The following is a 23182-nucleotide window of genomic DNA, read 5'->3' on the forward strand; positions in this document are numbered from 1 at the left end:
CATGTTGGTTCACATGTTGGACTCATGTTGGTTCACATGATGGTTCACATGTTGGACTCATGTTGGTTCACATGTTGGTTCACATGTTGGACTCATGTTGGTTCACATGTGAACTGAGTCAGTTTTAATTTCAGTGGATTGAAGAGCTGATAATTAAAATGTAATTTTCTAAATCAAAGTGCCGTTAGAATATATATATTGTCTATATTCTAACGGCACTTTGATATATATAATCAATGTTCCATATTTCCCCGTCTGATAAAGTATATATATCTAAATAAATATAAAGTATATATATCTGTATAAAGATAAAGTGTATTTATATATCTAAAAGAAGATAAAGTATATATCTATATAAAGATAAAGTATATATATCTATATAAAGATAAAGTATATATATCTATATAAAGACAAAGTATATATATCTATATAAAGATAAAGTATATATATCTATATATCTATCTGATTGTGATGTTGAATCACTTTACTAAAGACATTAAACATTCTGTAATCTGTTAACGTGGATAATAAAATAATATAGTTCATATAATTAAATACAGTTTATCTCCTCAATACTGTTTACGGACAAACACCCGATATTGTTTGAAGATGGTTAAAAGGTAAAAGAGACGTTTATAAAGTCACATCTTAAGTTAGCTAACTTTAGCAAACTGACTATAAATAGTCTCTTTTATCTGGTTTTTCTCCTGTAGGACTCCAGCTTTATTTTGGGGGAGGAGCTTGGCCTCCAGAGCCCCTCCCCCAGCTCTCTGAAGGTGGGGCCCAGCCGAGAGCTGGGGGAGGAGCTCGACCTCAGCTTCCTTCCTGATGAGCTCAGCACGCAGGATGAGGCCAGTCGTCATGATGACACAGGTATGACGTCACTGGTGTCCGGGTGTTTTACGGGTTTAAAAGGTTTTTGTTTTAAAGGTAAAACGTTTGTTTGATAATCGAGACTTTTGGCTTCTTACTTCGATTTCTGAATATAAAAGGTATAGACTGTATTATCACTCTCCACCAGACTCCATAGACGAAAACACTCATTTTACCTTCAGATCATCAGAACTTTATTCAAAGTGGACAGATTATAAAATATATCATTATATAATGATATATTATATAATATATATTATATATTATTATCAGTATGTGATGTAATGAGCACTGTGTGTGACTCTGCAGCTCTTAACGTGTCTCAGGACAGCGGCGTCTGTCCGGACTACAACTCCCAGGATTCCACAGTGGTGGTGGCAGCAGCAGCAGCTGACCCCCAGCAGGGGTCGTCCATGTCAGGGCTGGGGATGGGTGCCTCTCCCTTCTGTCCCATGACCCCTATGACCCCCATGACCCCCATGACCCCTGTGACTGAGAGGTCAGGAATCATCCCACAGTTACAGTAAGTTGCTGTAGAAACGCAGTTTTAATACTTCATCTGTAGTTCTAATACTTCATCTGTAGTTCTAATACTTTATCTGTAATTCTAATACTTCATCTGTAGTTCTAATACTTCATATGTAATTCTAATACTTCATATGTAGTTCTAATACTTCATCTGTAGTTCTAATACTTCATCTGTAGTTCTAATACTTCATATGTAATTCTAATACTTCATATGTAGTTCTAATACTTCATCTGTAGTTCTAATACTTCATATGTAATTCTAATACTTCATATGTAGTTCTAATACTTCATCTGTAGTTATAATACTTCATCTGTAGTTATAATACTTCATATGTAATTCTAATACTTCATATGTAGTTCTAATACTTCATATGTAGTTCTAATACTTCATCTGTAGTTCTAATACTTCATCTGTAGTTCTAATACTTCATATGTAATTCTAATACTTCATATGTAGTTCTAATACTTTATCTGTAATTCTAATACTTCATCTGTAGTTCTAATACTTCATATGTAATTCTAATACTTCATATGTAGTTCTAATACTTCATCTGTAGTTCTAATACTTCATCTGTAGTTCTAATACTTCATATGTAATTCTAATACTTAATATGTAGTTCTAATACTTCATCTGTAGTTCTAATACTTCATATGTAATTCTAATACTTCATATGTAGTTCTAATACTTCATCTGTAGTTCTAATACTTCATCTGTAGTTCTAATACTTCATATGTAATTCTAATACTTCATCTGTAGTTCTAATACTTCATCTGTAGTTCTAATACTTCATATGTAATTCTAATACTTCATATGTAGTTCTAATACTTCATATGTAGTTCTAATACTTCATCTGTAGTTCTAATACTTCATCTGTAGTTCTAATACTTCATCTGTAGTTATTATACTTCATCTGTAGTTCTAATACTTCATATGTAATTCTAATACTTCATCTGTAGTTCTAATACTTCATATGTAATTCTAATACTTCATCTGTAGTTCTAATACTTCATCTGTAGTTCTAATACTTCATCTGTAGTTATTATACTTCATCTGTAGTTCTAATACTTCATCTGTAGTTATAATACTTCATCTGTAGTTCTAATACTTCATCTGTAGTTATAATACTTCATATGTAGTTATAATACTTCATCTGTAGTTCTAATACTTCATCTGTAGTTCTAATACTTCATCTGTAGTTCTAATACTTCATCTGTAGTTATAATACTTCATCTGTAGTTATAATACTTCATCTGTAGTTCTAATACTTCATCTGTAGTTATAATACTTCATCTGTAGTTCTAATACTTATAGGGCGTTCTTTTTGTCTTGTAATCGCGACTTGCAGCTCGAGAGTGATGTCACATCCGTGTTGGAAAACGAGTAACCGCGGGTTTTTGCGTGTTTGGCACGCAGCAATGTAAACAAGTGTGTAAGAGCATTTAAAATCGACATTAAAACGACCAACGTAGTACAAATACAAAGAAAATAGATCTCAATATGGGCGCAGCCATCTTTGTTTTGCGAGTCGTACGTTCACCCTTGTCCAGCTCGGTGTACCCTGAGGAGCCCCGAGTGAGACGGCTGAAATTACAACCAAAAGGGGGTGTGTCTCGGGGTTTACGAGACAAATGGATCACAGCATAATAATTAATCTGTAGTTCTAATACTTCATCTGTAGTTCTAATAATTAATCTGTAGTTCTAATACTTTATCTGTAGTTCTAATACTTCATCCGTAGTTCTAATACTTCATCTGTAGTTCTAATAATTAATCTGTAGTTCTAATACTTCATCTGTAGTTCTAATACTTCATCTGTAGTTCTAATACTTCATCCGTAGTTCTAATACTTCATCCGTAGTTCTAATAATTAATCTGTAGTTCTAATAATTAATCTGTAGTTCTAATACTTTATCTGTAGTTATAATAATTCATCTGTAGTTATAATACTTAATTAATGTGTAGTTCTGGTACTGATGTGTAGTTCTGGTACTGTGGTCCTGCAGGAACATCGTCTCCACAGTGAACCTCGGTTGTCCTCTGGATCTGAAGTTTATCGCACTCCAGGCCAGAAACGCAGAGTACAACCCGAAGGTACCGAACCTTCCTTTTAATACGTCAGTGCAACAACAAAGTAGGACATACACCGATCAGTCACAACAGTATGACCACCTGTCTGATATCATGTAGGTCCCCCTTTTGAGGTCCCGAGCCGTTGTGTGCTGTGGTAGCTGGCACAAACAGCAGCAGATCCATTAAGTCCTGTACGTTGAGTGGGGGGGCTCCATGGATCGGACTGGGATTGAGATCTGGGGAATTTGGAGGCAGAGTCAACACCCTGAACTTATTCCTCAAACTGGTTTCTGTTTACGGTAACATACATCAGACTGGGCCTCCGTCTTCCATTTCTCTGTAGTCCAGTTCTGATGATCACATGATCTGATGAGCCCTGATACCCCCCCCCACATTAATTACAGAGACCCAACAGTACCAGCATGAGCAAGCACTTGGCGACAAGGGCAAGGAAAAACTGCCTGTTAAAAGGCAGAAACCTAGGACAGATCCTCCGGCTCTAGGTGGGTGGTCGTCTGTCTCGACCAGTTGGGGTGAGAGAGAGAGAGAAAGAGAGAGACAGACAGGTGCACAGCAACAACAGTATTGGCAATGGCAATCTAGCAGGACCATGGCAGGAGGCTCCACCAGGATCGACAAGAACCTGCGAGATGAGAAAGTACAAGAACTCCAGGGAAGAAGTGAAGTTAGTAACATGCATTAATGGAACATGAATGAGTGCAGAAAGAGAGGGGAAGGGAGGAGCTCAGTGCACCATGGGAAATCCCCCGATAGTCTAGGCCTATAGCAGCATAACTAAGGGATGGTTCAGGACTCACCTGATCCAGCCCTAACTATAAGCTTTATCAAAGAGGAATGTCTTAAGCCTACTCTTGAATGTGGTGAGGCTGTCTGCCTCCCGAACCACAACTAAAACTATAAAGAGTTGCAGTAATCCAGCCTTGAAGTAACAAATGCATGGATTAGTTTTTCTGCATCTGTCTGTGATAGTATGTGTCTAATTTTTCTAATATTACGTAAATGAAAGAAGGCAGTCCTAGAGGTCTGCTTCATGTGGGAGTTAAATGATAAATCCTGATCAAAGATAACTCCAAGATTCCTGACAGTGGTGCTAGAGGCCAAGTTAATGCCATCTAGAGTAACTACATCTTTAGACAATGAGTCTCTAAGGTTTTTGGGGCCAAGAACAAGAATTTCTTTTTTTTTCTGAGTTTAACATCAGAAAATTGCAGCTCATCCAGGATTTTATGTCCTTAAGACATGTTTGTAATTTAGATAATTGATTAATTTCATTGGGCTTAATCGATAGATATAACTGCGTATCATCTGCATAACAGTGAAAGTTAATGGAGTGATTCCTAATAATGTTGCCTAAAGGGAGCATATATAAAGTAAATAGTATTGGTCCAAGTACAGAACCTTGTGGAACTCCATGGCTAACTGTAGTATTTATTGAAGATTCATCGTTAACATGTACAAACTGCGAGCGATCTGATAAATATGACTTAAACCAGCTTAGTGCGGTTCCTTTAATACCAATTTGATGCTCAAGTCTCTGTAAAAGAATATCATGGTCAATGGTGTCAAATGCAGCACTAAGATCTAATAATACAAGTACAGAGACAAGTCCATTGTCAGAAGCAGTCAGAAGGTCATTATTAACTTTAACCAGAGCTGTCTCTGTGCTGTGATGAACTCTAAATCCTGATTACTTCACTGTCTATCAGGAAACTCTGTAAATCAGAGAACTGAAGCTGAGTAGTCGGAGGACATCAGAGGGAAAACCAGGAAATATTTTCTCCATCAAATCTGATCCAGTTTCACCAGAATCTCTGAATACAGTGTTTGTTGTTCCGGCCCGGAGAACAAGAACAGAGAACAGAAGAACCGTGTTTCAGTCAGGAACATCAGCAGGATAATGTTACTGTAAATATTAGATCATTTTATTAATGTAGTGCAGTGAAACGTAGAAGATTTAGTAGAAAGGAGCCTGAAAGTGAAGTGATGATGTTGTTTCAGCGTTTCGCAGCCGTCATCATGAGGATCAGAGAGCCCAGAACCACCGCACTGATCTTCAGCTCCGGGAAGATGGTCTGCACTGGAGCCAAGAGGTCTGTCTGTCTGTCTCTTACTGTCTGTCTGTCTGTCTGTCTGTAGGTATAACAGCTGTTTCTAACCTGTCTTTCTCTCTGTCTGAGCACGTGCAGTGAGGAGCAGTCGCGGTTGGCAGCAAGGAAATACGCTCGCGTGGTTCAGAAACTGGGTTTTCCTGCCCGCTTCCTGGACTTTAAGATCCAGAACATGGTGGCGAGCTGTGACGTGTGCTTCCCCATCAGACTGGAGGGACTGGTCCTCACACACCAGCAGTTCAGCAGGTACGAACCACGCTAACAGCCTAGCTTAGCACGCAAGACTGGAAGCAGAGGGAAACTGCTAGCCTAGCTCTGTCTAAAGATAAACACACCGTCTGATCTGACCAGTGCTGAGATAACGATAACTGATTAATATCAGGATAAAAACTTTATTTAAACAGTCTTGTGTCCACAGTTATGAGCCGGAGCTGTTTCCAGGTCTCATCTACCGGATGGTGAAACCGCGCATCGTCCTGCTCATCTTCGTCTCTGGGAAAGTGGTTCTGACTGGTAATTAAACTCAACCCAACACGCTATGTCACCACCACAACACATACAGTAATATCATCGATCATCTCTGTAAGGATAGATAGATAGATAGATAGATAGATAGATAGATAGATAGATAGATAGATAGATAGATACCGAGATGTTACTGTTCATGTCCTCCTACTCTTTATTAATAAAGTTGTAATAATATTTTAGCGGTGTGTTGAATTCCAGGAGCTAAAGAACGAGCTGAGATCTACGAAGCATTTGAGAACATTTATCCGATCCTGAGAGGATTCAGGAAACAGTGAGGCCCACCCTCTGACGTCACTTCCTGTTCCCATGTAAATAGAAGGAATGAGTACTTCCTGTATATGTGTCTTATTTTGTGTTGTGGATGGTAATCAAGTCGGCTGTTTGCTTTAGAGTCTGTGTTCAATGTTTCATCCAAAATAAATGTCAGATTTCCAAAATGACTGCAAAGAAAACTTAAGTTAAATTCATATTTTATGTTTTATTGTTGAATATTTGCAGCTGTAGGCAGATTAGCATCAGTAAGGGATCCTATGTGTCTCATGAGTTATTATAACGTTGATTTCAAATAATATTGTATTAATATAGAAATATTGTTTAATAAAACAGTATATATAATTAAAGCTGCAAGCAGCGTTGGGCAGGACCTCGCACTCCACGCAACTCAGGGCGTGCTGCGGCCGCGTTGCGTGCCATCGTTACACCTGCGGAACACAACATGAAATTTCACGTAAATCAGCTCAAAATCACCACGCAGCGCTTACTTCCTGTTGCCAGTAGGTGGCGCTATCACTATGTCTGAATATTGTCATGTACACGTTTTCAGGGCGGGACTCTTATCAGACATGTGAAGTTTGGAGCCAATTGGACATGTACACTCAAGTTATAGCAAATTTGTGTTCCTTGGCGATACATCAAAATTTCCCGCCACGCTACAGACATGCCCCCTCACCGCAGTCATCACATATCATCAACAATGTGTTTTGCATTTTATAAGTAAATTTCAGCTGGATCTGATCATCCTGCTAGGAGTAGAACATGAAAGTATAAAACGTGTTACTTCCTGTTGCCACTAGGTGGCACTCTGACTATTACCGAATATTATCACATAGACGTGTTCAGGGCGGGACTCTTATCGAACATGTGAAGTTTCGTTGCAGTCGGATCATGTACGCAGAAGTTATTACGAATCCCTCTTTCATGGCGAAGGTTTGAAATTGGATGGCACGGGACGCCACGCCACGGGCACAATGTTGGACGAAAAAAACTGACTGCACTGACCAATTTTGAAGTAGATCCAATAGAACCTGTAGGAGGAGTTCGTTAAAATAGAAGACCACGGACTTCAAAATGGCCAACTTTGACGGCACGCCACGGACACGCCCTTCAACGTACAGTTACAAATTAAACAGCATTCATTCAGCGCCATGTTTTGACTGTACTGACCAATTTTGAAGCAGATCCGATAAATTCCCTAGGAGGAGTTCGTTCAAATACAAGCCCAAAAAGTGAAAATGACCACAAAATGATGAAAATTAAAAATTGAAATTGCAGACTTCCTGTGGGTTTTGGGGCATGGGTCCAAGAGGCTTTTCTGCTTCTTTTATCATGATACACATGCGTAGCAATTTCCGTATATGTGGGCCTTACGTGTCTTGGGGGCTGATTCTGATACGTTTGGCGGCGCCCGTGCACGGGGACAATGTCATATCGGTATTTTTGCTATATTTGAATTTTGTGCAAATTTTCATGGCATTTTGAGAATGTTGCGGGGCCAAATATGCGGTGGAAGTCCCAGAGGTATAATAATAATTCCTAGAGGAACAATAGGGTCCTTGCACTTGTTAGTGCTCGGTCCCTAAATATAATGTTGTAATATAGTATCAGATAATAAGTCAATAGTGTTAATGGGCTTCCGTACAGTGTTTTCTTCTTTCTCGGCTCCGCCCACATCTTGACGTCATTAGATAAACAAACCCGTCACGTGGTTGAGAGGAAACCGGAAGTGCGGACTCATCGTCTGTTGATCAAAACACAAACAGCGGAGTGAGCTCGAGCCTGTTCTCCAGCATATCGATCAGATAATAGATCAGGAGCAATATCAGAAGATCGATATGGAGCAGTAGAGAGTGCTCAGCCGATCACATACTTCGATCTAGCTTTATACAGTTAGCCGTTAGCTGGTAGCCGTTAGCCGTTAGCTCCATGGCGTCCTCAGCGGGGCTCCCCCCCCTCGGCCCGGGCCGTGCTGCTTCTTCCCCCTGCATTCACCCCACCGGCAAGCCGCCTCTCCGGCCCCACCACCCGCACCCGGCTCACTGCAGCCCGGCCTGTGTGATGGGGGAGTCGGTGGACGACGCGGAGGGTCTGTATGTGGCGGTGGAGCGGTGCCCGCTGTGCAGCACCTCCCGCCGCAGACTCACCTGCGCCCGCTGCGTCCAGGACGGAGACTTTGTTTACTTCGACGGGAGGAACACCGAGAGGTAGTCTGTCTGTAGTCTGTCTGTAGTCCTCTGTGTCTGTCTGTAGCCCTCTGTGTCTGTACTGTAGTCCTCTGTGTCTGTCTGTAGTCTGTCTGTAGCCCTCTGTGTCTGTACTGTAGTCCTCTGTGTCTGTCTGTAGTCCTCTGTGTCTGTCCTCAGTGTCTGTCTGTAGTCCTCTGTGTCTGTCTGTAATCCCCTGTGTCTGTCTGTAGTCCTCTGTCCTCTGTGTCTGTACTGTAGTCCTCTGTGTCTGTCTGTAGTCTGTCTGTAGCCCTCTGTGTCTGTACTGTAGTCCTCTGTCCTCTGTGTCTGTCTGTAGTCCTCTGTGTCTGTCTGTAGTCCTCTGTGTCTGTCCTCAGTGTCTGTCTGTAGTCCTCTGTGTCTGTCTGTAATCCCCTGTGTCTGTCTGTAGTCCTCTGTCCTCTGTGTCTGTACTGTAGTCCTCTGTGTCTGTACTGTAGTTCTCTGTGTCTGTACTGTAGTCCTCTGTGTCTGTACTGTAGTCCTCTGTCCTCTGTGTCTGTACTGTAGTCCTCTGTGTCTGTCTGTAGTCCTCTGTGTCTGTCCTCAGTGTCTGTCTGTAGTCCTCTGTGTCTGTCTGTAATCCCCTGTGTCTGTCTGTAGTCCTCTGTCCTCTGTGTCTGTACTGTAGTCCTCTGTGTCTGTCTGTAGTCTGTACTGTAGTTCTCTGTGTCTGTCTGTACTGTAGTTCCTCTGTGTCTGTACTGTAGTCCTCTGTGTCTGTACTGTAGTCCTCTGTGTCTGTACTGTAGTCCTCTGTCTGTACTTAGTCCTCTGTGTCTGTCTGTAGTTTTGTCTGTAGTCCTCTGTCCTCTGTGTCTGTCTGTAGTCCCCTGTGTCTGTCTGTAGTCCTCTGTCCTCTGTGTCTGTCTGTAGTCCTCTGTCCTCTGTGTCTGTCTGTAGTCCTCTGTCCTCTGTGTCTGTACTGTAGTCCTCTGTGTCTGTCTGTACTCCTCTGTGTCTGTCTGTAGTCCTCTGCCCTCTGTGTCTGTCTGTTGTCTGTCTGTAGTCCTCTGCCCTCTGTGTCTGTACTGTAGTCCTCTGTGTCTGTCTGTAGTCCTCTGTCCTCTGTGTCTGTCTGTTGTCTGTAGTCCTCTGTGTCTGTCTGTAGTCCTCTGTCCTCTGTGTCTGTACTGTAGTCCTCTGTGTCTGTCTGTAGTCCTCTGTGTCTGTACTGTAGTCCTCTGTGTCTGTCTGTTGTCTGTAGTCCTTTGTGTCTGTCTGTAATCCTCTGTGTCTGTCTGTCTGTTGTCTATCTGTAGTCCTCTGTGTCTGTACTGTAGTCCTCTGTGTCTGTCTGTTGTCTGTAGTCCTCTGTGTCTGTCTGTGGTCCTCTGTGTCTGTCTGTAGTCCTCTGTGTCTGTACTGTAGTCCTCTGTGTCTGTCTGTTGTCTGTAGTCCTCTGTGTCTGTCTGTAGTCCTCTGTCCTCTGTGTCTGTACTGTAGTCCTCTGTGTCTGTCTGTAGTCGTCTGTGTCTGTACTGTAGTCGTCTGTGTCTGTCTGTAGTCGTCTGTGTCTGTACTGTAGTCCTCTGTGTCTGTACTGTAGTCCTCTGTCCGCTGTGTCTGTACTGTAGTCCGCTGTGTCTGTCTGTAGCCCTCTGTGTCTGCCTGTAGTCCTCTGTCCTCTGTGTCTGTACTGTAGTCATCTGTGTCTGTACTGTAGTCCTTTGTGTCTGTCTGTAGTCCTCTGTGTCTGTACTGTAGTCTGTCTGTTGTCTGTCTGTAGTCCTCTGTCCTCTGTGTCTTGTCTGTAGTCCTCTGTGTCTGTACTGTAGTCCTCTGTGTCTGTCTGTTGTCTGTCTGTAGTCCTCTGTGTCTGTCTGTAGTCCTATGTCCTCTGTGTCTTGTCTGTAGTCCTCTGTGTCTGTCTGTAGTCCTGTGTGTCTGTCTGTTGTCTGTCTGTAGTCCTCTGTGTCTGTACTGTAGTCCTCTGTGTCTGTCTGTAGTCCCCTGTGTCTGTCTGTAGTCATCTGTCCTCTGTGTCTGTCTGTAGTCCTCTGTCTTGTCTGTAGTCCTCTGTGTCTGTACTGTAGTCCTCTGTGTCTGTCTGTTGTCTGTCTGTATTGTCCTCTGTGTCTGTCTGTAGTCCTATGTCCTCTGTGTCTTGTCTGTAGTCCTCTGTGTCTGTCTGTAGTCCTGTGTGTCTGTCTGTTGTCTGTCTGTAGTCCTCTGTGTCTGTCTGTAGTCCTATGTCCTCTGTGTCTGTACTGTAGTCCTCTGTGTCTGTCTGTAGTCCCCTGTGTCTGTCTGTAGTCATCTGTCCTCTGTGTCTGTCTGTAGTCCCCTGTGTCTGTCTGTAGTCCTCTGTCCTTTGTGTCTGTACTGTAGTCCTCTGTGTCTGTACTGTAGTCCTCTGTGTCTGTACTGTAGTCGTCTGTGTCTGTCTGTAGTTGTCTGTGTCTATACTGTAGACGGCTGTGTCTGTCTGTAGTCCCCTGTCTGTCTGTAGTCCTCTGTCCTCTGTGTCTGTACTGTAGTCCCCTGTGTCTGTACTGTAGTCCTCTGTGTCTGTTGTCTGTACTGTAGTCCTCTGTGTCTGTCTGTAGTCCTCTGTGTCTGTCTGTTGTCTGTCTGTAGTCCTCTGTGTCTGTACTGTAGTCCTCTGTGTCTGTCTGTAGTCCCCTGTGTCTGTCTGCAGTCCTCTGTGTCTGTCTGTAGTCCTCTGTCCTCTGTGTAGTCCTCTGTGTCTGTCTGTAGTCCTCTGTGTCTGTCTGTTGTCTGTCTGTAGTCCTCTGTCCTCTGTGTAGTCCTCTGTGTCTGTACTGTAGTCCTCTGTGTCTGTGTCTTTATAGAGGTAAAGTTTATAATTGATTGAATTTGTTGTTAATGAGGATTCATTTATTCAGTCTGTGGAGAAAAAATGTTTTCGTCTTTTTCTTTTAAGGAAATAATATAAACAAATAAATAATATCTTACTGGTCCTGTTTATTGATAATAATGTTATTGATCTGTTTTCAGGTACATTGAGAAGTTGGAGCGACTGAAGAAGCTGAAGGAAGAGAAAGAGCAGCTGCAGCAGAGGTCACATAGAGTCATACAGTGCTTTATAATCTGATTTATAATCTGAATGCTGCTGACTAACTTTAGAGCGTTCTGTCCTCAGAGTCCTGCAGACCATGGACAGGAAGCTGCAGGCCGATGAGATGGTGAGTCTCTGAGATCCACATGAAACCAGATTCAGACTGACCTCCAGTTCCAAATGTCTCACTGTTTGTTTGTATGTCTTAACGCCGGAATTACTGCAACCTTTGACCTATGGAAGCTGATACCCACAATGCAACAGTGCTGTACTTTTGTTCGTTGGTGATTTATTACTAAAAACTGATCTGAAACTGATCAATAATGCTTGTTTCCTTTCAGAAATGGAAGATCATGTCCTGTAAGATGAAGATTGAGCAGCTGAAGGAGGCGGTCGCCGCGGGCAACGAGGAGGTGAAGAGCGGTGAGTCCGAGAATCTGCAACAAGAACATCTTTAACTGTTACTGACAATACTGACCACAGCCTGTTACTCCTCTTCATCCTCATCCTCATACTCCTTCTCCTCCTGTTACCCCTCTTCATCCTCATCCTCATACTCCTTCTCCTCCTGTTACTCCTCTTCATCATCATCCTCTTCCTACTCCTCCTGTTACTCCTCTTCATCATCATCCTCTTCCTACTCCTCCTGTTACTCCTCTTCATCATCATCCGCTTCCTACTCCTCCTGTTACTCCTCTTCATCATCATCATTCTCTTCCTACTCCTCCTGTTGTTCCTCCTCCTCCTCCTCCTGCAGATAAGGAGCTCCTCCTGCGCTCTCAGGAGGACAGTCAGCGACTGCAGCGGCGGGCCGGCCGCCACCAAGAGAAACGGGATAAAATCGAGCGTCACAACCGTCGTCTGGGTGACCTGCTGGAGAGACGCAGCCGTGAGCTACAGACCAGACTGAGTCAGCTGGCAGCTCTGAGGCGAGACCACATCCTGGAGCTCACGGCCCACATCTTCCCCACACAGGAGGAGAAACAGGGCAGCAGGTGAGACTGCGTCAACTGACCGCTTTAACTGACTGCTGCACTGCTTTATACAACTGACTGCTGCACCGCTTTACACAACTGACTGCTGCACTGCTTTATACAACTGACTGCTGCACCGCTTTACACAACTGACTGCTGCACTGCTTTATACAACTGACTGCTGCACCGCTTTACACAACTGACTGCTACACTGCTTTATACAACTGACTGCTACACCGCTTTAACTAACTGCTGCACTGCTTTATACAACTGACTGCTACACTACTTCACACAACTGACTACTGCACTGCTTTATACAACTGACTGCTACACTACTTTATACAACTGACTGCTACACTGCTTTAACTGACTGCTACACTGCTTTATACAACTGACTGCTACGCTGCTTTATACAACTGACTGCTACACTGCTTTATACAACTGACTTCTGCACCACTTTAACTGACTGCTACACTACTTTATACAACTGACTGCTACACTACTTTATACAACTGACTGCTACACTGCTTTAACTGACTGCTGCACTGCTTTATACAACTGACTGCTACACTACTTTATACAATTGACTTCTGCACGGTGTCGGACAGTGCCATCGTCAGTCGGCATCGGCGTTCATTTTGGCCGATTGGACATGTAGAATCGGCCAGTGGCTATCGGCCTCAGTGACCAATCTGATTGGTGGAGTGCTAGCCGAGAAAACTGGAAGTGACGATGGTAAACATACTACGCCAATGCCAGTATCTTGTTATTAATTCAATTCTATTCAATTTTGTTTGTATAGCGCCAATTCATAACAGAAGTTATCTCAGGACACTTTTCAAATAGAGTAGGTCTAGACCAAACTCTTTGAAACATTATTTACAGAGACCCAACAGTACCACCATGAGCAAGCACTTGGTGACAAGGGCAAGGAAAAACTGCCTGTTAAAAGGCAGAAAACAGATCCTTTGGCTCCAGGTGGGTGGTCGTCTGCCTCGACCAGTTGGGGTGAGAGAGAGAGAGACACACAGACACACAGCAGTATTGGCAATGGCAATCTAGCAGGACCATGGCAGGAGGCTCCACCAGGATCGATAAGAACCTGTGAGACGAGAAAGCACAAGAACTCCGGGGAAGAAGTAAAGTTAGTAACATACATTAGTCTAGGCCTATAGCAGCATAACTAAGGGATGGTTCAGGACTCACCTGATCCAGCCCTAACTATAAGCTTTATCAAAGAGGAATGTCTTAAGCCTACTCTTGAATGTGGTGAGGGTGTCTGCCTCCCAAACCACAACTTGAAGCTGGTTCCACAGGAGAGGAGCTTGGTAACTGAAGGCTCTGGCTCCTGTTCTACTTTTAGAGACTATAAGAACCACAAGTAGCCCAGCATTCAGAGAACGTAGTGTTCTAGAGGGGTAATAGGGTACTATGAGCTCTTTAAGATATGAAGGGGCCTGACCATGAAGAGCTTTATAGGTGAAGAGGAAGATTTTAAATTATATTCTACATTTTACAGGGAGCCAATGCAGAGAAGCTAGTACAGGAGAGATGTGATCTCTTTTTCTAGTTCCTGTCAGTACTCGTGCTGCAGCGTTCTGAATTAATTGGAGCATTTTAATGGACTTATTGGGGCAACCTGATAATAAAGAGTTGCAGTAATCCAGCCTTGAAGTAACAAATGCATGGATTAGTTTTTCTGCATCTGTCTGTGATAGGATGTGTCTAATTTTTGTAATATTACGTAAATGAAAGAAGGCAGTCCTAGAGGTCTGCTTCATGTGGGAGTTAAAAGACAAATCCTGATTTGACAAAGATAACGCCAAGATTCCTGACAGTGGTGCTAGAGGCCAAGTTAATGCCATCTAGAGTAACTATATATCACAGTGAGTCTCTAAGGTTTTTGGGGCCAAGAACAAGAATTTTGGTTTTCTCTGGGTTTAACATCACAAAATTGCAGCTCATCCAGGATTTTATGTCCTTAAGACATGTTTGTAATTCAGATAATTGATTAATTTCATCGGGCTTTATCGATAGATATAACTGCGTATCATCTGCATAACAGTGAAAGTTAATGGAGTGATTCCTAATAATGTTGCCTAAAGGGAGCATATATAAAGTAAGTAGTATTGGTCCAAGTACAGAACCTTGTGGAACTCCATGACTAACTGTAGTATTTATTGAAGATTCATAGTTAACATGTACAAACTGCGAACGATCTGATAAATATGACTTAAACCAGCTTAGTGCGGTTCCTTTAATGCCAATTTGATGCTCAAGTCTCTGTAAAAGAATATTATGGTCAGTGGTGTCAAATGCAGCACTAAGATCTAATAATACAAGTACAGAGACAAGTCCATTGTCAGAAGCTATCAGAAGGTCATTATTAACTTTAACCAGAGCTGTCTCTGTGCTATGATGAACTCTAAATCCTGACTGAAAATCCTCAAATAAACTATTGTTATGTAGAAAGTCACACAACTCTTTGGCGACTACCTTCTCCAGAATCTTAGAGAGGAAGGGGAGGTTAGAGATTGGTCTATAGTTGGCTAAAACCCCTGGGTCAAGAGTGGGCTTTTAAAGAAGGGGTTCAATTACAGCTACTTTAAAGGACTGTGGTACATATCCTGATAATAAAGAAAGAGTAATCATATCCAGTAAAGAAGTGCCAATTAAGGGAACAACTTCTTTAAGCAGCCTAGTTGGGATCGGGTCTAATAGACAGGTTGATGGCTTCGATGAAGAAATGATTGAAGTTAACTGATGAAGATCGATAGCAGAAAAACAGTCTAAATATATATCTAAGTTTACATTAGCAAAAGTCCGTGAACTTGGAGAGCCACTGATAACTGTTGATGGCAGTTGGTGATTAATTTTTTCTCTAATGGTAATAATTTTATTATAGAAGAAGCTCATGAAGTCATTGCTACTTAAGCTTATGGGGATATGTGGCTCAATAGAGCTGTGACTCTCTGTCAGCCTGGCTACAGTGCTGAAGAGGAACCTAGGGTTATTCTTATTTTCTTCTATTATTAGCCATCGTATTTTGCGTTCAGCGAGTAATGACAGTAACGATCCTTCTTCACTACTATCAACACTCTGATGAAAACAATGACTGACGCCAGTGTGCTCTGTGTTTACTAGGTCTAGAGTGATCCGTCATTTCCGGTTTTCATTTTTTTTGGGCGACAACACAGATTAGCGCCGCCTGCTGTTATGGGGACGTATTACGCCTCGCGCACACGTGGAACGTACTTGTTTTTGTGCAGAAACTAAAACCTTGTCTCGCTTTGAGTGTCTTCTGCCCCTGTGTTTGTGGCTCAGAGACCCCGCAGATGTGGTGGCGGAGTGCGACCCCGCGTTGACCTCCAGCACGGTGAGTGAGCTTGCTGAAGCGCGGAGAACCACCTACCTGTCAGGACGTTGGATCTGGGACGACCAGAACGGAGAGACCAGCATCAGCATCACGGGACCCCCCGTCACCCTGCCCAGCAACGGAGACTGCTCCGCCTACTACAGCTGGGTGGAGGAGAAGAGCACCAATCAGGGCCCAGGTGAGGAGGGAGGGGCGGAGCTTCAGTCCAACCAACAGTTAAAACCTCATTGTAATTACATTGAATCTGACCTCTGACCTCTGACCTCCGACCTACGCAGAGCTGGACCACATCAACCCAGCTCACACCATCAGCGCCGCTCTCTGTTACGCCACGCAGCTCGTCACCATCCTGTCTCACATTCTGGACGTAAACCTGCCCAAGAAGCTCTGCAACAGGTGAGACAGGAAGGGCCTGCTGCTGCCTTCACTGCCAGCTCAGAGTCTGGAAATCACAGCATCTGATCTTTGTTTGTTTGTTCCTTAGTGAGTTCTGTGGAGAAAATCTGAGCCGCTACCGCTTCACCAGAGCTCTGAGCAAACTCAACACCAACATCCTCCACCTGTGCTTCTCCCAGGTAACACACACACACACAGACATTTTGTTCCACAGATTCTGGTTAGACAGTAATTTAATGAGAATTGGTTCTCACCGTATCTTGTTAAATAAAGTAAAATAAAATAATAAGTTAATCATTTGTACATCTGTTGATACTTTATGAACCACACACTTAGTGTTCATGTATCCACTGGTTTCATTCTATCAGTGGTTGTTTTCAATATTTCGTCTGTTTGTTCGTCCAAACTTAAGGCTGCTTCTGTGCCCAATAATTATTTGTGTTTTGTTGTTGTATTAGTGGTGCAGACATTCAGAGGGGAGGAGCATAAACAAAATAACACAATAAAACAAACAACTTGATTTTTGTTTAATAACAAAAAAACAACAATCTGTTGATTCTAAACCGAATCAGAAAAAACAAACAGAAGACACTCAGACTGTTTCCTGTTTCCTGTTTCCTGTCCAGCATGTGGACAGCGAGAAGCTCCACCCCCATCACACTCTGAGAAACATCATGTTTCTGGTTTCCCCCGACAACGACAACCTGGGCAGGTGAGGTCCTCCACCAATCAGAGAGGGGCTGATGTTTATGTTTTTATCTGACCTCCGCCTCTCTGGTTCTGATTCAGGACTGGCCCATTCGAGGTGAGCGCCGACCTGGAGGAGTCGATGGAGTTTGTGGAGCCGGAGGCGGCAGGGCCGGCCGAGGAGAGTGGAGATGAAGCGGTGACGGACGAGGAGACAGACCTGGGGACTGACTGGGAGACGGTTCCCAGTCCACGATTCTGTGACATCCCATCACAGGTATGACACCTGGTAGACCGGGTTCAGGTTGCCTCGTCAAGTGTAAGAAGTCTTCAGCTGTCTTGTTTTGTCCGTTCGGTTAGTGAGTAGTTGGACGTGATTGGTTGGGGACATTAATTCATTGATTGTCCAAGAACTGAGACCATAGTAAATGTAGTAAAGCTTCTATATAAAACAAAAAAATAATAAGGTTCACTGCACTAGAGACTAAAAACAATGGGCGATACAGCCCACCAGACTCCATTCAGAAAACCAGGGATCTTACCTCTAAGATAACTAACACACGTCAAACTGATTAGAAACACAATAAAACTCCTTAAAAGTTTGGAATGGAAACAAACCACAGAGAGGCTGCGTTACAACACAGGCTGAGGGAGAGAGACACCATGTGACTCTGTATATAGAGAATATAATGTTTAATATCTCATATATGAGCTTTAAAGGTCAATATACTGAAAGTGTAAATAAAATTTATTGTCAGAAGAACGTGTTTCAGTTTGTCATGTTTTAATGTGACTGAGGCCACAGTGTTTAAATAATTCATATATTGCTCTTTTTTTCCTACAGTCCATGGATCTTTCCCAGAGTGCATTGCAGGTTTCACAGCCCGCTGCTAACACTGGGGGGATGATCTCATCCGCTGCCGCCTCAGTCACTTCCTGGTTCAGAGCGTACACCGGCCAGCGCTGATTCACCTATACCAGAACCTGTCCAGATTGGACTGGTGCAGATCTGGAACTCCTGAAGGTCTCAGACTTTTGGTCTGGCTTTGGACTGGACAGGTATCAAAGGTCAGAGGTCAGGCTGGCAGGTCAGAGATCAGCAGATCCAGATGCCTGGAGCTCTGAAGAGCCAATCACAGATTATCAAGATCAGGTACTCCATGGTCCAGGTACAGTTTGGTTCAGGTTCACTAGGCTCCTCGTTGAGCATCTGAACTGTTACATTTTTTTTAATTTGAATTCCCCTAAACTTGAATGTTATCAGCTTATTAACATGTAATTAATGGGTTATAATGACCATAATGTGGTAATTCCTGTTTATGACTATAAGGATTGTGGTATCAGATCAAACTCCGTATTGAATTCAACAGTGATAGATCAATTCTAAACTTCATATATATATATATATATATATATATAGCTCATAAAACACATCTGTAATGGTTCCCACCAAATGTGAATATTTTCCCTTTAATCTGTGTCACTGCAGGAGTTAGAGCCCACAATAATCAGCTGTTTCTGTGATTTAATGTTAATAAACGGATCAATATGATGTTGAAAGAACAACATCATGATGATCGATTTATAAAGTCTGAATTCAGACTGTCGGTCTGTCTGTAAGACGACGAGCAAACTGCTTTTAAAATGCTTGTTTTCTGAATGGAGTTTGGTTGATCAGGGCTAAGCTAACTTAACCTTGGTGGCTCTCAGCAGACGGGTTGGGAGGAGAGAGAGAAGATAAATCCACTTTTTAATCCCAGAGGTTTCAGTAATAAACAATGTGAACGTCTCCAGATCAGCTCAGGATCAGGTGGGACTCTGGCTGTTTATGGGCTCTCTCCTGCAGAGCTCCCCGGGCTCCAGCAGCTGTCTGTGTGCAGCAGCAGCTCTGTCTCTCCCTCCTCCTCACAGACTGCAAACACCCGACATACGATACAACGACCACCTCAAATGTGTAAATTTTACACTCCCACAAAAACGTGAATGAGGTTTTATGTGTGTTTGTCATTCACATCCGCTGCCGCGAATTCGTGTCCATTCACGTCTTGGATTCTGTATGGAATCTTACTTTCGTGAATAATTTTATTAATCACGTTTGATGGGAATAATAAACAATACAAAATAATAATAACGTGCATAATAATATAAAATCTGTCTTTATAGGAGAAATTATAATTATTGAACATTAATATCTGTTATAAACATTTATTACATGTTTATATAAAAAAAGAGCAAAGAATCATCTTTCACCACCTGTCGACCTGCCAGCCTGTCTCTCTGCCTATCTGTCTGTCGGTCTGTCTCACCACAAAGGGAAAGTTTCTGTTTTTATTTTTATTTTCTCTTTTTGTTTATTTTTTCTTCGTTTGTGAAACAAAGACAACAAATGGACTTTCTGCTGTGATGACAGCAGCGCTAACAAACTCATAGCAGTTGCCATGGCGATAACGAACCCTGTTTATACACACACACAGACACACACACACACACAGAGCGGACTGAATGTGGTTCAGGTTGGTGGTTTACCTGTCCTACAGGTGAGTGTCAGCCTGATGGAGAGAACTGGTTCTACACTGATGTGTTTAAAGGACGTGTGACATTTTCTGTTTCCATGAAAAGATTGAAATGAAATAAAATCCTGTTTTCTGGTTTTCAATGTTTGTTTCTGAATCCTTTTAAATATAAAATCAGTTCTGCTGATTAAACGAGTGCCCCATTTACTCAGGTACTGTACTCAATTACACATTTGAGATACTTGTACTTTACTCAAGTATTTCTACTTGTACTGCATTTATCTATCAGCTCTAGTTACTGCTGAAGAGTTTATTATTTGAGGATTTTCATTCAGGTTCATCACAGTTCAGAGACAGCTCTGGTTAAAGTTAATAATGACCTTTTGATTGCTTCTGACAATGGACTTGTCTCTGTACTTGTATTATTAGATCTTAGTGCTGCATTTGACACCATTGACGATATTCTTTTACAGAGACTTGAGCATCGAATCGGCATTAAAGGAACCGCACTAAGCTGGTTTAAGTCATATTTATCAGATCGTTCACAGTTTGTACATGTTAACGATTAATCTTCAATAAATACTACAGTTAGTCATGGAGTTCCACAAGGTTCTGTACTTGGACCAATACTATTTACTTTATATATGCTCCCTTTAGTTAACTTTCACTGTTATGCAGATGATACGCAGTTATATCTGTCGATCAAGCCCGATGAAATTAATCAATTATCTAAATTACAAACATGTCTTAAGGACACAAAATCCTGGATGAGCTGCAATTTTCTGATGTTAAACTCAGAAAAAAATAAAATTCTTGTTCTTGGCCCCAGAAACCTTAGAGACTCACTGTTTAAAGATATAGTTACTCGAGATGGCATTACCTTGGCCTCTAGCACCACTGTCAGGAATCTTGGAGTTATCTTTGATCAGGATTTGTCTTTTAACTCCCACATAAAGAAAACCTCCAGGACTGCCTTCTTTCATTTACGTATTTTTACAAAAATTAGACACATCCTATAACAGACAGATGCAGAAAAACTAATCCATGCATTTGTTACTTCAAGGCTGGATTACCGCAACTCTTTATTATCAGGTTGCCCCAATAAATCCATTAAAACGCTCCAATTAATTCAGAACGCTGCAGCACGAGTACTGACAGGAACTAGAAAAAGAGATCACATCTCTCCTGTACTAGCTTCTCTGCAATGGCTCCCTGTAAAATGTAGAATAGAATTTAAAATTCTCCTCCTCACCTATAAAGCTCTTCATGGTCAGGCCCCTTCATGATTCCTAATAATGTTGCCTAAAGGGAGCATATATAAAGTAAATAGTATTGGTCCAAGTACAGAACCTTGTGGAACTCCATGACTAACTGTAGTATTTATTGAGGATTCATCGTTAACATGTACAAACTGCGAGCGATCTGATAAATATGACTTAAACCAGTTTAGAGCTCATATTACCCTATAACCCCTCTAGAACACTACGTTCTCTGAATGCTAGGCTACTTGTGGTTCCCATAGTCTCTAAAAGTAGAACAGGAGCCAGAGCCTTCAGTTACCAAGCTCCTCTCCTGTGGAACCAGCTTCCAGTTGTGGTTCGGGAGGCAGACACCCTCTCCACATTCAAGAGTAGGCTTAAGACATTCCTCTTTGGTGAAGCTTATAGGGCTGGATCAGGTGAGTCCTGAACCATCCCTTAGTTATGCTGCTATAGGCCTAGACTATCGGGGGATTTCCCATGGTGCACTGAGCTCCACTCTTCCTCTCTCTTTCTGCACTCATTCATGTCCCATTAATGCATGTTACTAACTCCACTTCTTCCCCGGAGTTCTTGTGCTTTCTCGTCTTGCAGGTTCTTATCGATCCTGGTGGGCCTCCTGCCATGGTCCTGCTAGATTGCCATTGCCAATACTGTTGTTGCTGTGCCCCTGTCTATCTGTCTGTCTGTCTCTCTGTTTCTCTCTCCCTCTGTCTCTCTCTGTCTCTCTCTGTCTCTCTCGCTCTCTCTCTCTCTCTCTCTCTCTCTCTCACCCCAACTGGTCAAGACAGACGACCACCCACCTAGAGCTGAATGATCTGTCCTAGGTTTCTGCCTTTTAACAGGCAGTTTTTCCTTGCTCTTGTCGCCAAGTGCTTGTTCATGGTGGTACTGTTGGGTCTCTGTAAATAATGTTATAAAGAGTTCGGTCTAGACCTGCTCTATTTGAAAAGTGTCCTGAGATAACTTCTGTTATGAATTGGCGCTATACAAATAAAATTGAATTGAATAGAGGGAGCAGGTCCTCTTCATGTCAAACCACCATGTTTCTACAGTACCTAAGAACAGACAAACCAAACACTGGATCTAGATAGACTTTCAGGGCCATCGTGGTTTCTCCTACACACTCAAAAGTTCTTTGTCCTTACCAGGTTGTCGGATACAGACACCAGTGGAGTTCAGTTAGTGGCAATCTGCAACTTCACCCCTAGATGTCACTGATTTCCTCACACTGGAGCTTTAAGTGGTGTTTAACAGACACAAAGTGGCTGTGCACGTGAGTGTGCATGTGACAGTTTAGTGTACAGATCCTCTGAGCTGTGAGCTCTTTGTGTGTGAGCTGCAGATTAGCATATTAGCTATGTTTGGTATGCAGCGCTGCAGAGAAACTGATCCCACTGAGGGACCCTGAACCGGAGTCGAGACCAGTTTATTACTGAAGAGCTTCAACAGATTGAAAAATTTTAAGGTTCAAAAGGTCAGAAGATTAAAAGAAGTCAAACTAAAAAAAATGGCATTGCAGCTCAAGAAATCAAAAAACACTTTAACTTCACAAAATTACAAACAGAATGTTGAAGATCTAAAGATCTGATTTAAATTAACAGAGTCGCTGTAGGTACCAGATCTGCTAGTGGTCCTGAGTTTACAGATTATGTAACATATTAAAATGTTAGGATTGGCTACGTATCAGAAAGTGCAAATTAAGCTCTCAGCACACTGTGACTCTGTAGTCCTCCATCGGTCTGTGGAGCTCTGAACCTCCAGTTGGGCTTTATGGTCATCTCCATGTTGGTGTTTAGCAGCCAGAGGAGGTGATGTACTGGGAGTTGAGCTGCTCTCATTGGCTGCTCTTGGTTTGAACTCGTCTGTAACAGGAAAAAACGGCGGCTCCCCTTAAATGTTCTTTATTGAGTCTGTTTGCTGTGGAGGCCTCCCTGTGTCTATATTAATGATCAGCTATACATACTGTCAGCTAGAGTGAACTAAACCAAACCTCAATTTGGGGCTTTTTCTCTTTATTAGATGGTGAACATAGACAGGAAGGGGGGTAGAGAAAGAGGGGATGACACGCAGCAAAGGGCCACAGGTCGGACTTGAACCCATGCAAGGATTCAGGTGCCCCAGTAATATCATTGTTAATATTATTAATCAAAGACAAAATACAGACCTTTGCCCTGTATCCACAGCACTGACGTACCACTCTAAATTATAATTATTGTGGAACTAATTTCGGTAGAATTGTATAAAATGTTACACACACGTGCAATGTGGCCCTGACCTGTGCCCTGTATCTACAGCACTTCCTTATGTAACAATAATATCATT

General features: G+C 42.4%; 2 protein-coding genes across 2 annotated transcripts in view; both read left to right on the forward strand.

The window, feature by feature from the left end:
- tbpl2 (TATA box binding protein like 2) overlaps positions 1–6598 on the forward strand; it is a 6870-nt gene extending 272 nt beyond the window's left edge. Inside the window, exons 2-8 of the mRNA XM_051398030.1 lie at positions 714–873; positions 1183–1396; positions 3406–3493; positions 5492–5583; positions 5680–5847; positions 6020–6114; positions 6328–6598. Coding sequence (XP_051253990.1) covers positions 714–873; positions 1183–1396; positions 3406–3493; positions 5492–5583; positions 5680–5847; positions 6020–6114; positions 6328–6404 — 894 coding nt within the window. The 3' untranslated portion in view covers positions 6405–6598. The remainder of the gene's footprint in view (positions 1–713; positions 874–1182; positions 1397–3405; positions 3494–5491; positions 5584–5679; positions 5848–6019; positions 6115–6327) is intronic.
- Positions 6599–8100: 1502 nt separating this feature from the next.
- On the forward strand, positions 8101–19741 carry atg14 (autophagy related 14). The gene is made up of 11 exons (XM_051397956.1): positions 8101–8609; positions 11592–11654; positions 11737–11779; positions 11994–12075; positions 12410–12647; positions 15951–16180; positions 16281–16398; positions 16487–16577; positions 17025–17110; positions 17188–17362; positions 17930–19741. Exons 1-11 carry the CDS (start codon positions 8332–8334, stop codon positions 18050–18052), a joined length of 1527 nt encoding a protein of 508 aa, XP_051253916.1. The 5' UTR covers positions 8101–8331; the 3' UTR covers positions 18053–19741.
- Positions 19742–23182: the final 3441 nt, after the last annotated feature.

This window comes from Dicentrarchus labrax, unplaced genomic scaffold (genome assembly GCF_905237075.1).
Source record: "Dicentrarchus labrax unplaced genomic scaffold, dlabrax2021, whole genome shotgun sequence".
NCBI lineage: Eukaryota > Metazoa > Chordata > Actinopteri > Moronidae > Dicentrarchus > Dicentrarchus labrax.